This window comes from Bactrocera latifrons, unplaced genomic scaffold (genome assembly GCF_001853355.1).
Source record: "Bactrocera latifrons isolate USDA-ARS-PBARC rearing strain unplaced genomic scaffold, ASM185335v1 scaffold_25, whole genome shotgun sequence".
NCBI classification, from domain to species: Eukaryota; Metazoa; Arthropoda; class Insecta; order Diptera; family Tephritidae; genus Bactrocera; species Bactrocera latifrons.
The window spans coordinates 940633-955415 of NW_017536074.1; the positions used below are offsets into that span (position 1 = coordinate 940633).

General features: G+C 36.1%; 1 protein-coding gene across 1 annotated transcript; it reads right to left on the reverse strand.

Annotated features, from left to right (window-relative positions):
* Positions 1 to 8857: 8857 nt before the first annotated feature.
* On the reverse strand, positions 8858 to 9800 carry LOC108969365 (seminal metalloprotease 1-like). The gene is made up of 2 exons (XM_018934017.1): positions 9577 to 9800; positions 8858 to 9522 (listed from the first exon to the last, which is right to left on the reverse strand). The coding sequence occupies exons 1-2, from the start codon at positions 9785 to 9787 to the stop codon at positions 8966 to 8968; spliced, it is 768 nt and encodes a 255-aa protein (XP_018789562.1). The 5' UTR covers positions 9788 to 9800; the 3' UTR covers positions 8858 to 8965.
* Between the last annotated feature and the right edge of the window lie 4983 nt (positions 9801 to 14783).

Consider the following 14783-nt stretch of genomic DNA (forward strand, 5'->3'; position numbering starts at 1 on the left):
AAACTTTGCACAAATAGTGGCCTAAGATCAAGTAGAAAGATTCGAAATCGGACTACAACTGCCACGGCACTCATATACCTGAAAATGTGAACACCAGTGTCTATGGATGACTTTTTACCGAAAATTTTCGTCAAGGATTGAGTTACGTTAATGAAATTCGGAATAGTATGTATGTTAAAAATGGATTGAATCTGTTCAGTACTTCCTTATCCTCCGTGAACCTAATAGAAAGATTTTCGAACTTCCGGCTGATTTTATACCCCAGCTATCAGTCAATATGTAATCTATAGGTATGTTTTAAAACGGCCCAACTTTATGCCTTAAATGGATAAAATCGGGCCCAAACTTGCGCTAGCCTCCATATAACTGAAATCAGAGTTTTAAAGTTAATTTGATGGACAGAGAGCATTTTTTATGTTAATAAAATGACTCAGTTGAAGGCATTAATAATAGAATAAAGCCAAACGGAAGTGCGAATATCTTTTATCAGGTATATGGGAGAAGAGGGCTAATACTACCCCAATACTACCCCTACTCCCCATATACATGATAAAAGACTATCGAACTTACGTTTGACTTTCTACTACCATTCTTCAATGTCTTCAATTGGATTAAACTCTTTTTACGAATAGCTTCACGCAAATGACGCATAACACTTCTTCTTCTTCTTAATTGGCGTAGACACCGCTTACGCGATTATAGCCGAGTTAACAACAGCGCGCCAATCGTTTCTTCTTTTCGCTACGTGGCACCAATTGGATATTCCAAGCGTAGCAAGGCCCTCCTCCACCAGGTCCTTCCCACGGAGCGGAGGTCTTATTCTTTCTCTGTTTCCCCCGGCAGGTACGGCGTCGAATACTTCCAGAGCTGGAGTGTTTTCGTCCATTCGGACAACATGACCTATTAAACTTAGCCGCTGTCTTTTAATTCACTGAACTATGTCAATATCGTCGTATATCTGGTACAGCTCATTGTTCCATCGAATGCGGTATTCGCCGTGGCCAATGCGCAAAGGACCATAAATCTTCCTCAGAACTTTTCTCTCGAAAACTCGTAACGTCGACTCATCCGTTGTTCACATTGTCCAAGCCTCTGCACCATATAGCAGGACGGGAATTATGAGTGACTTATAGAGTTTGGTTTTTGTTTGTCGAGAGACAAATTGCTTCTCAATTGTCTACTCAGTGCGAAATAGCACCTGTTGGCAAAAGTTATCCTGCGTTGGATTTCCAGCTGACATTGTTGGTGGTGTTTAAGCTGGTTACAAAATAGACGAAATTATCTACACCTTCAGAGCTATGACTGTCAACAGTGACGTGAGAGCCAAGTCGCGAGTGCGACGATTGTTTGTTTGWTGACAGAAGATATTTCGTCTTGCCCCCGTTCACTGCCAGACCCATCTGCTTTGCTTCCTTGTCCAGCCTGGAGAAAGCAGAACTAACGGCGCGGGTGTTGAAGCCGATGCTGGCATATGCCAGCAGCTGTACACTCTTTTAGATGATGGTACATTCTCTATTTAGTTCTGCAGCTCGAATTATTTTGACGCATAACACAGAAATAGTATATATTATATTTTGTTCTCAGTTTGGCAGGTCGATTAGGAGTACACCACACCTCGATAATTGAAGAAAACTATCAACATATCTTTAATTTTTTACCTGCTTTGACGTGGTTCTTTCTTGTCACGAAATTCATCCGATTGATCATCTGTTTCCAGGTCAGAGGCATAGATCCAAGACTCATCGCCATAACATCCTGGTAGTCGGAAAGGATTTATTCACAATCGTTAACTCAATGGTGTTTTCGAAAAAATGTAGTGATTTTGAAACCAATCGTACTTTCACTTTTCTTGGTCTCAAATGACTTTCACTTATCCTTTTGATATTCCAAGGATGCAAGTAAGATCTTTGACTGTTAGTCGTCGTAATAAACAATTGGCACCAGAAATTTTATTTAATTTTTTGTTGAATAATTTCACTCGAAAAAATCGTCGAGTGCATTCATGTATTTCAGAAAGACAAGCGTATACTAAACACCAATGATTAAAAAATATTTCGAAGAATGGATTTTCGAGCGAAATTTAAATTAAGTTGTAACTCTAAAAGTGTGTGCAATCAGCCAAGACCTTTTCACTCTGACACAACTTTTGTGGTAATTTCCGACTTCCCTCCTCTTTCTAAATGAATGGAATTGGTTTAAACCTTGATCCAAACCTATTATTCCCACCATAATAAATTCCGAATCTATCTGGTTGAAGTTTTGCACATCATCATAATGTATTAAACTAAGCGATCTCGATTGAGTTTATGTCAGATGCTTATGCCTTATCTGAAAAAAAACAATTCCATAGAATTACAAAAATGATTGCATCTATGACCGATTATATAAAATAAAAGAAGATTAAAATTATTGAAATCCATTCACGATTTTGTTGAACAGCGAATATTTAATGCAATATTTTTTAAATAAATTTAAAAAATAATAATTTAAATCAAATATTACAACATCTGCATATATTTACCGTGCATTGATTTTTTGGAAGTGCAAATAGTATGAAAGTTCGAAAACACCGGAACTTCTTTGCTTTGCTTTCATTATTTTTGCTCTGTTCCAGTAGTTCAGAAATTATATACAACACATTTGTATATCTTTGGATTTATGCGTTGATTGGAGTCAAAACGCACGTCAAAGAAATTATTAAAGATCAAAGAATGCCATTTTATAAGGACGTATTATTCCAACGAGCATAAATTGGAATTTTAGTTTACTCTACTGGGTATTTATCATGGAAATGTTAAAATAAATTTTACACTAGCATCAGCAGTTGCGATTATGACGGTTACCTAAACTCTAAGTTTGATAAAAAGCAACTCAGTAGTCATCATGCACAAGAAATGGACTGTTTCGACAGGAATAATTTGTTACTGGACATGCAAAGGAGATGATTAGCGATATATAATATAAAACGAAGTTGTCTATGAGTTATTCTATTTTCGCGTGGCTACCGGAGCTTTTAGGTAGTTTGGGTGGTTTGACTCTAAGGTCAGCCATCGGGAGGAGCCCATGACAGCCATTTCTTCATTACCGCAATTGACCCGGATTTTATTCGGCCAAGTTGTCAGCCCTCACTTTCATATACTTATTGTTTATATAATTCCAAAATAAGAAAAAATACAACGACGCTAATAACACCTCTGGCAGTGATATTTCAATTAATATATGATCACGTCGACCTTGAAAATAAAATCAAATGTATAATAAATATATGTAATCAAATTTACGGAGGTTAGAACCAGCGAATTAACCTTTAATGCCTATTGATGGTCTGAAATCAGAAGCGGTGCCACTGTGCCGACAGTGCTTTTACCAGAAATGAGCCACAATGAGCGCGTAAATTGCACTCACTGCAACAACAGCATGGCCCTCTTCTGCGATTGTATGTATGTATATCTGTGTGTAAGACACATATATTCATATATGAGATCCAAAGCAAAGCCATCGATGCTCTAATGCAACGCTTTTCATTTTCAGATAATTTATGTAGTGCAAATGTGCTTTGCCGCACTGCCAAACTCCTTTTACTGTTGCTGCAGCAAGTCGACAAAGCAACGAAGAAAATTTCGCCACAACCCTACAATACTGTGAAAACCATAAATTTTTGGTTGTGATAAAAAATAAATTCCAAATGGTAATTTCACTGGACAGCCATGCACATGCAGCCAACAGCTCACTTGCTCCCACACACACACACACACACACATTCACTCTCATAATTTCGCCTATATGCGAGTAATAAGGCCGACATATGTGTGAGGCTTATTGGCATGGCGTGCAAATGTGCGTAACGAAAAATATAATTTATTACTTGTGAATATTTTTCAATTGGAAAATATGGTTAAGCAGCTCTTACTTAGCATTCAGCACTCACTAGCACACATACAAGGGTTCTGGAACAAAAATTGGCTTCTAACTAAGTTTTTGCACTGCAAAGTTGTGTGCGTTTTGCTGCAGTCTACATGTCTTCCTCGGTTTTGCGGTGCCGCCACGCCTAATTCTCTCCTTGAGCTCTTGAAGAAAATATTTTCCCTAAATCTGTTTTGCTTTTAGCAGCAAGTACTGTTAATTTCCGAATATTTGCCACTGAAATATTAACGTATTTAGGTACCAAATAAGGTTGTCTGGAATTTCTACCAATTATATTCCAACTGAGCAGGTTACCACAAATTCAACGAACACAACAATCCTCGTATTGTAAAGTAAGAAATTTTTTTGGAAACTTAATAGCTTTTATGGCAAATATAACAAGAACAGTTAAGATTTCGTAACATTTTAAAGAAAGTCACATGTTTTTGATAAAATTCTATTTCTTAATTCAACTCTGTAGAGGACAATACTCCAATTTTAAATACTTCTTACTTTTCCACATAATTAAGTATTCATAAATTTTACTTCAAAAATGACCTGAGTCTATCGGGCCTGTTCATAGTCACTAAACTTTTACGGACGAGCATTATATGGAAGTGTGTACGGCAAAAACAGTTAGTGGAGCTTTTCGAATCGATTAATTTCGATATCGTTTTCCGTGTCGTTCTTTATGATTTCGCATTTTTATTTAAAAGAAATTAGTTATTTCGCAAGTCGATATGAATATACGCATAAATTTCGTCGGTGAAGTAAAAAACAATACATAATAATGCAAAAATTATAAAATCAAAATAGTGTTTCATTAGCAGTATTATATATATATATATATACATATTGATGGTCAGAAATCAGAAGCTATATATAGAAATGATTACACAATCGAATAAAAATTGTTCAAGCCCTTAAGTACCAAATGTTTAGACTCCAGTACCTATGTTGACTTTTGGTCATAAACTCCGATCAATGTGGGATATATATAACTAAAATTCAGGCATAATTCTTCGCTTGTAATGTAAATATGTCTGAATGTCAAAAATGGTTTAAATTGGACCAAAACTTCCCTTGGCTCCCATACACAGAATATAAACATTTTCGAACTCCGGGATAATTTGTACCGCATATATCGGCCAATATGTGAGTTATTCATATGAAGATAAGAGGGCATGTTTTATTCATAACAGTGTAGATAAATTAGAGCAAAAACTTGTCGTAGCTCCTATGAAACTAATATCAGTATTTTCGAACATCTGGCTGACTTTACTCTATATGATTGGTTTTACACCTTAAAGTATTTCCCTGCCTTTGATTCTAACAAGTTGCAAGAGTATCAAATGTTCGGTTGCACCCGAACTTAGCCCTACTCTACTTGTTTATTCTTTTTTTTTTTTTTTTTAATGAACATCTTAATATATATATTTTTGCATATTCCTTCGACTAAATACTAGATTTAGTATTACTTTAATGAAATTTCTTTAGTTTTTTAATTTCAGAGGATTCAGTTCAGAGATATATATACAAAACGTCTTTTTTGAGAGAAGCTACTGGAGATCAATTGTAGTTCCTTTCCAAACAACTTTTTTTTTACTAATACTAAGTCTTAAAATACAGTTAGAAGATAACATTATAGGTGTAGAAATTTTGGATCAATAAATTTTATAGAAAAATTCTGGAAAATACGCTTATTTCGGCGTTCTAACTTTATACCATCGGCGCTTACTCTATTATGATTTTTCTGAACCACCCTGTACTCCTGATGAAGTTCATCAAACTGGGCCGATAGTTGCGATTATTTACCTATACAAAACTTTGCATTCCCATACCTCCTGACAGCTCCGACAATAGACGTGGTATTAAATTGAAACGGGAATTAGCTTTAGAATAAATATCTTAGAATGCCCCATATTAGGTACGCCTAAGATGAAGAAGTCCCACTATTTGGTTGCAGAACAAGTCCATCGGCAGTTAAAAAAAACCTATCGTGCTTGACTTGATTTTGTTCTAAGTGCTTCACTGTTGCACTTAAAGTGTTTTCAACTAAGGACGACATGATTTCTTTGAAAAAACAAAACACACCAATTGTTAATCAAAAATTAGATTATTTTTAATTCTGAATATAACATCATTCAAATGGCCTCCACGACTTCTCTTACAAAAACGTAATTCGATGAACCCAATTTTCGAGTATTTTATCAACCAAATTAAGTCGTACGTCATGAACAGCCACTTCAATTCTGACTTCTAACGCTTGAAGAAATCTGTGAATAAAGTCTGTTTTAATGCTAGAAACCCCACAAAAAGTAGTCTAATGGTGTTAAATCACAACTTCTTGCAAGCCAATAAATGACACAATTTCTGAAATAATAGAATCTCCAAACTTTTTCGCAATAATGCGGTTTTTGCACGTGCAAAGCGTGACACGTAGCGCCGTCTTGTTGCAACCGGATATTATCATCGATCTATATCGTATTCCATTGGCGTTAACGGTGTCATCAACTTTACTTCAAGAGAAGTATGATTTACATTTACATGTTAAGGTAGTCCAATGGCTTCAGTTCTTAAATGAAAACAATTTTATATGGATGCAAGCCCAAATCATTTCTCAAAATCCGCCAGGTTGTGGTTTGATGCAGTCCCAAATCTGGACGATAAAATGGTAAAAGCACATTAAACGTTGCAATTGGAGAACGAATATTTTGTTAACAAAATTGAATAATCTGTAAACGTTCTTCTTACGTATGTATATCATTCCATCATAATGTGTAAACTTTACTGAATACAAATATAATAGAATTATAGATCATAACATATTATATTACAAATGATCAAACGACACTTTGAAGTCATATCATCCCTTTTGGAAAACACGGTACTAGCAACTCTTTAAATGCTTTTCATATGCCTTACCGCTTATGTCTTTGACTTTATTGGCCACCAGGCGAATATACCTACTTCATTTCGATCCACAATCCTTTTATAGGTATAAAGTGCTGTGGCTACTTGCTTTACCCTAGCATCTATATTTTGTTTCCAGGAAAGCTTCCTGCCTTAAATTAGTCCCAAGTAGCATGCTTTTCCGCTACTGATACCCTGTTAATATTTACTAATGGCAGGTTAACTTCGGTAGTTCAGTGTTTTCTAGAAAGACGCGCTCTGTCTAGCTAGCATATATGTTCAGTCCGTACGATTTGGCCCATCAATTTATGTCGTTTAATATTTTTTGCAAAAATACAGCGAATGTATTTGAGAATTTACCTCTAAACGAAATACAACTCAGGAAACTTAGCTTGACTGACTATCTATCGAAGTGGCCTACGAATCAAAACTTCCTAACTCAGAAATTTTAATGAAAGGTAATTGCATTTCGCCAAGGGAAATTCAATTTAATATGTATTAAAAATCAATTTTGAGAGAAATCTATAGAAAATGTTTCATTTTGTGGTCCACGTCCTTTAAATATGTGCTCAATGCCACTGAACTGTGCAAAGCGAATGGCTGAATGGCAAGGCCGAGCTGGCGTAAATACTTTGCGAAAATCATTTCGTTTCCGTTTGCTTATGAACTTTGCGCCCCATTATGAAAGTGCGCGCGTTTGCAATGCTTTCCCGTGCTCATATGTATTCAAAAGTTTGCATACACTTTGCAAAAATATCTTCCAGCGCTCTTGCTTTCGGAAACATCAGTACATAAGCATGTTTACGCAGGCTTTATGGGTTGGCTTAAATTAATGGATTTTTAATTGCTATCACTTGTTCATTTTCAGCGCACACAATCCTCGTCTTCGCTTTCATTTCATATACTTAATGAGCTTATGCGGACAACTTAATCAGCTTCGTATGGTCAGCGCATCAGAATTTCTCTCTTAATGGTCCCTGCTTTGCCTCTCTCAACAAAATTAAAATAACTTGCGACCTTGTATTATTTTTAAAATACGCCACCGAATTGTTTTACTCGTGGAATTCGAGTTATATGTGGATGGAGCTGCATACGCACGTTTCATGTAAAAAGAAGTATCGGGACCTACTTAAGTATAGTCGCTATATACGACAGAGTAAAAGCAAAAGAGAGTAAGAAAGCACAACACATCCCTTTCGATTGTGCAAGTCTTAGACATTTTTTCTGTAAAATGAGTTGGAGCGAGATTACCATGTTAGGTTAGGTTAAGCTGATAGATTAATAAGGCACACATAAACCAGTTTTGCTCCTTTGCGATGCCAGTTACAGTTGCCAGGTCTAAGAGAAGTAGTCATCTTCCTCCAGTATATCATACCGTGAGGACCTCAAATGCTTTGAGCATATCCTGCAACTCTCCCCAACCCACACCCCCCCCGGCCCCATTCTGCGGGCGTGTGTCGTCACAGTGATCACCTAGTATTCCCATCATGTTCCTACAGTCTCTTTTATCGAGTGTCTTTGCACGTGACCTTTCCAGTTTTGCACCAAAGTAGCTCGTTCCATCCGGTTATGATTTTCTTTAACATGCTGCTGTCGAGATCGTCGTAAACACAATTCACAAATTTACCAATGTTGAGCACCTTTTCAGAAGGTTGGCGGTACACCATTCTCGGCAATCTCGCCCACTATTTCATTGCCCACGATACCTTGTTCCTTGCTTCTGGCAATAATTTCCACTTCCGCCCTGCTTCCCAAGACACTTCTGGCCGATATGCGTTACGAGGTTATTGTCTTGATTGCTGCTTGGCTGTCTACTTAGACGTTGACTTTGGGGTTGCCTGCACTCCGGCAACTTAAAAGGTTTTCTTATGCCTAACTTTGGACGGTATAGTGTCGCACCAACTCCAAAATTCATTTTATAGCTAGCCGTATTGATTTCTAGAGTGTTTCTATGTTTACTTTGAACCTTTATTCTAGAACCTGGAGGTTTTTGAACTACCATGTTATATTTATCGACAATTTTTTATATTAAAATTAGAGATCTTGACTTCAAAATTGATTTCGGAAGCTTTTAGTTAGAAGATGTGGAATATATCGATTTTCATATAGGTATATAGTTATAAATTATACGGACGTTCCAATTCACCACTTAGTCCTCCACTTGCAATTCAGTGCATTTATACATTTTGTTCAACTTGATTAGATCAACTGTACTTAAAGCCTCGCGCTGACCCATTAAACCCTCCGGTATATCTTGCAACGGCACTATAGTTTTTGCACCATTTGCCGAGAAGGCATGCGGCGAATAATGCATAATACTACCATAGTCGTATTTTTCACCAAAGTCTTTTACAAAGTCCTTAGAGTATTTTTTAAAGTCATGTACAAAGCTTGGCTCAACATTCTCATAGGCTATCCGAATATAATCGTCCCGATCGTAAGTGCTTTGCATGTGATAGAAACCGAGTGCATGCAGCAATTCATGAATTATTTTACCGGTTCGATAGCAGCCCGTATTTAAGGCATGTTTCTGTAAATTTAATATAGAAATGTCCGCTACAAAACCAACAGTTGAATAACAACCACCAGGATTTCCCGTTATATTGACAAAATACGGCTGGTCGTCATCCGCTTCTTTGAAACGTACGCACGAACCTTCTTCAACAATGTCCATCGCTTTTCTTATGAAATCCTTTCGTACATCAGCTGAATACAAACAGTGTTCATTATTCAATCAAAAACTAAACTGATTTGATATACCAAATTCTTCCCAAAACTTGTAGTAGACAATACCGTCTGGCCAATATTGAGTTGGATTGCTCATACAATTTCGGCTTTTCGGCCGCAAGACGATATCGCCTTCGAAGAAGCCGGGAGTCTGCTCAGGATCTTCTTCCCGCTGTGAAACTGTTGGCAGAACATAGCTTCCACTAATCATCGCAAGCAGCGCCAGAATCAGAAATGTCCTCATTTCACTTCATCAATATTTAAAATTTTCCAAAATATAGGAATGTAGGCGCGTATATAGCACTCAGGAAAACTAAATAAACTAATCTCCATATTTGCAGTGCTCTTTATACAAAATAAGTTTAGTCGCTGATTTACTTTTAAAAGCGACTTAGTTCAAATTCTTTCAACTATAGCTTTTGACATAGATTTGAATATATTGTATCTTCAATTTAAAAACCAATAGCAGTAGCATTTTCCCTGCGAACTAGAACAACTAATGCGCAATAAACGCTTTTTTATCTTAGAAATGAGCTATCCAATATGGTCCCTAATTTTCTCATACATTTTTTTGAAAATTTGATTTTAGAAGTTCTTGAAATCTGCTCACGGAATATCAGCACACAACCGCTTACATAGACTCCATTTCGAATTGTATGTGCCAACAAAATTTTCGTATGCCATATTACCGATTTACTGATTTTCACAGCGAAAAGCATATCTTTAAATTAGTTACACTGGTCAATAGCTTTTTTAAGCTTGGCTTAGCTTATAAATACCTTATTCTTATTGGTTTCATACTTTGAAATCAAATAAAAGAACAATAAAAAAAATTGTGTACTTTCATTTATAAAAATTTCACATTCTCAAAGACACTTAAAATCGAAATACTTAAAACTTTTCCTCATTCTCATTATGTGAAAGATTAAAGCCAACCGTCAACAAACTAATTAGACAACAACTGACCAGATATTCACCACGCGCAAAATCTTAGAAATACCCGTTAAAATAAGATCGATACACACCACCTCTTCGTCGATTTCTATGCTACTTCTACAATCTGCTCCTGGAGAAAATAGTTCGAGCTACAGAGCTGAATTCATATTTTTATGAAAACTTTTTCATCGAATATTGAGAAATATAAATTATCTTATATTACCGGACTTAGACTCACTTGGATTAGTTATTATATCCTGCTTTGTGTCTGCTATATTCATAATACCAAATTATTATATGCAGTAAACGGCAATCGGGGATTTACTTTTAGACGTGAAATATCATATCTCGAAAGCATTTTCTTGCAAAGTTATGTACTAATAATAATAAAACCAATGGTGTTTGAGAGAGAATCAGTTGGAATAGAAAATTATATTCCATGGAAAGTAGGGTGTGGTTGTAATCCGATTTCGCCCATTTTCTCCCTGTAGCATAGGAATATTAGGATAATTTGAATTTTGTTGATATTAGTGAAATACTTCCTGAGATAAAGGATTCTGGCTAAGATGTGCGGCGGCTTACCTACTGCCAAGTTTTTACATCGGTTTTAATGAAGCCTTTAAGCACTAATTCGACTGTACAATTTAATTTTATAATAATGGCTTATAAGATATTTATGTATATGAAACTTATTTGGGGCTAAAGCCAAGCACACCTTTTAAAGAAGTAAATATAAATGCCGCTCCATTGTACTTAGATAACCTATACCAGTTTTTATTCAATTTACAATTTTATATCTTAGTTTGCGGCTTCATTAAAACATTTAATGGTTTCTCGCTTTATTGAGCGTGGCCAATGGACCACATACGCCTGAAACGGAATACAATAATTCTTGCATGCCACAATGTAGTGGTAGACCCTCCTTTTCTCAGTTTTGCAAAAGTTAGCTTTTGGTAGAAATCTCGGTTAGGACATTTCTCCTGCTGAATTATATGATACCTGTGAATCCATAAAGCGAGTAAATCCTTTAAAGGAAAGTAAAAATCTAGTTAATAGTTACGACTTTACAGGTGTGATCAAATATGAAGAGTGGCGAAATTATTTATGGTTATAAGAAGTATTGTCGCCATACATAAAACCCTCGGCTCACCTGTCCCCGTTGAGTACAGGGCTAATTTGGTGAATTACCTTTCGTTATGAAGGAAAAACTACAACATAGTGTTACATATCGACAGAAATGAATGCACTATATATTTAGACTTATTCGGTATTGAATTGATAGAATTAGACTTTTCAGCAAAACAATATACGAACCACAAACAAGGCCGAAAAAATTCCTCTTTTATACAGCCCAACAATAAATCCAGATTCAAATCTTATCGCTGATCTGTGGTCAATATTACCAATTAGAGTTTTTTAAAATGGCTAGTTTCTAGCATTTTCGCAGAACTCTCACTTTCAAATATGGCAAACATTTTTATTGAATTTCTGAGTGAATGTAAAGAATAAAGAAAAGTACAAAAGCGCTGTTATTTCAATTATATATAAAAGCACAGTATTTTAAAATCACTAATTTTTTTCAACTTCTCACATTTTATTCAACTTCCTTTTAGCAGATTCGGAATACCATTGTGCTGCCCCAATACACCCTTCGATACTTTCTGCAATGGCACTAAAGTCTTTTCAACATTTATCGAAAACGCAAGAGGTGAATAGTGCATTTATACTACAATAATCGTAGGATTGGCCAAAATTAGAAGACGTTCTTCTGGGGTATTTTTTAAAGTTATTCTCATGACCCTTTTTAATATTTTCCTGAACATACATATTTACTACAATTATAAGCATTCTGCATCTAATAGCCGAGAGTGTGTAATAATTCATGCACTATGACGCCAGGTCGGTAGCAACCCTTACCGAATGGGGTAACAACCGTGACTCGTGGCCGTTATATTGAGGAATATGGCTGGTCATCGTCGGCCTCTATAAACTGAATGCAGGAAGCTTCTTTAATAGCTTTCATGTCACCATGGCAAATATTGAGTCGAAAAAAATAAATAAATGAAAATAGGATGAGATTATTTCCCAAAAGATCCTTCGGAAAACTTAAAATAGACAATACCACGGGGCCAATGGTGTTCTTCACTACACATACAATTACGCGACGAGAGTTTCAATACGATATCGCCTTCGAATAAGCTCGGGTTTTCTTCAGGATCTTGTTCAGTTTGCTGGTAAAGATCGACTTGCACTGAACACGGATAGCAGCACGAAATTCAGAAATGTCTTCATTGTTGCTTTTTTAAATGCTTGAACAAGTTTACTCCGTTTAGTAATGTTCCCCAGTTCTTAACTCGAACTAATGCAGTGAGCGGCCACTTTTAGATTGCTTTTTATACAAATTAAGTCGACGCGATTACGTAAGTGTATTGTTAAAAGAAACTAAATATGTATATTTGCAATAAGCTATAGCTTTCGATATCGATTCAAATATGTACATACTTTTATATTCTTAATTACTTTATATTTACCACCTGCTTTCAAATTGCTGATATTTGTTTAACTTCTGCTTCGAAGTGTATTTGAGAACAATCGCAGTTGTTTTGGTTGGCTTAAGTTTTGGTTTACATTTTTATTCAAAAGACATTTACGATTATTGAAGTATTTTCTGATTATTCTAATTATTTATAATGACGTATGTTAATTTTTCTGGCATGCATTTATTCTCAAGCTCACATATGTTGAATAAAAGTATGAAAGTCAATGTTCAAGCGCTAGGAGAATGCAAGAGTCAACTAATTATATATTTGCCTGGTAAAATGCCGTGCCAATTCACGTTACGTAGGCCCAACTCCCGTGAGAACGACATAGAGTTCTCTATTCTGGTTGCTCCGTTTGTATTTTCGTAAGTCCGAGAAGCCAGAGAATGTTTTGTTTGAATCTTGATCCGAAAACCAACATACGAACTTCAGCCAGAAGACTTGCTCCTTATGCCGAGGAAATTGTGGATTGTTATCGTCGGCCTCTACAAATCGCATCCATGAAACATCTTCTATGGTTTGCATGGGACCTTTAATAAAGTTGCTTGCGCTTAATCTGAATAGTTTGTGAGATCCCACGCACAAAAAAACGTCCTCAGTTCGCAAAAACTCCCTCAGCACACTTGTAGTAGACAATAAAGTTGGGCTAATAACAATTATCATCACGGATACCATTTTACTGTGACAATTCCAACACAGTGTCACCTTCGAAGAAGCTAGCAGTTAGTTTTAGATCTTCTTGAATCAGTGCTGGAAAAGCTGAACTTGTGCTACTTAACTTCATTTTTCCTGAGGAATACCATAATGGTCAGTTCTGCCTGCCCTAATCTACGAATTTTATTTTGTGTCTTTATACAAGTCAAATTTCGAATTAAAAGCGTCTAATCATGATATTTTTCATACAATCCCAATTGTGAGGTATTTTGTATTATGAATGGGATGGAAAACACATACATACATACATATATGTATTACCATCTGTTGTCCATTCTAAAAAAGCATATCTCTTTCGTCATTCATCCTTTCATTGTTCATTGTATAATTGGTTGTTCTACAAGCTGCTGCTCCAAAGTAAACCGAACTCTTTGAATCTGGCGCTCATCTATATGTCGATTGGTGCGTTAGAATCTGCTATCTTTATCGATTGTCCAGTGAGAATTTCATAACATTTCATATTTGGATTGGAAGTGAAGTTACTGTGGTTTAAGTATTAGTATGTTTGCGTTATCAGTGCGAAAATAAGCTTCAAACAAAGAGCCAACATGGCTCTAAAATTTACAAAACTTTTACCGAAGCGTTTCAATTGATGAAGCTTATGGCGATGATTGCCTATCCCGTAGCAGAGTGCAGGAGTGGTTTCAACGTTTTCAAAATGGTCGTGAGGACGTAAATGACGATCAACATGTGGGCAAATCAAAATCCGTGATCACCGGAAATTCCATCAAAACTGTGGGTGAAATCATCAAAAATTTGCCGAAATCATCATTGAAGTTCATGGCAATGGAATTAAACATCTCTTTATTGCATTTTGACCAAAAATTTGGGCTTACGTTTGTTCCGCGCACAAATTAACTGCTGGAAAAAAATTGCTCAGAACGCAACATTCGAAGGAAAATTATTTGACCAAAAATCACATTTTGACCATTAACCACTCCTCGTATTTACGTGATATGACACCGTGCGACTTTTTTCTTTTCGGGAAAATGCGTTATGCAGACGTAGAGGCCATTCAAAAGGCTTGCAGCGGCATACTGGCGGCCATAC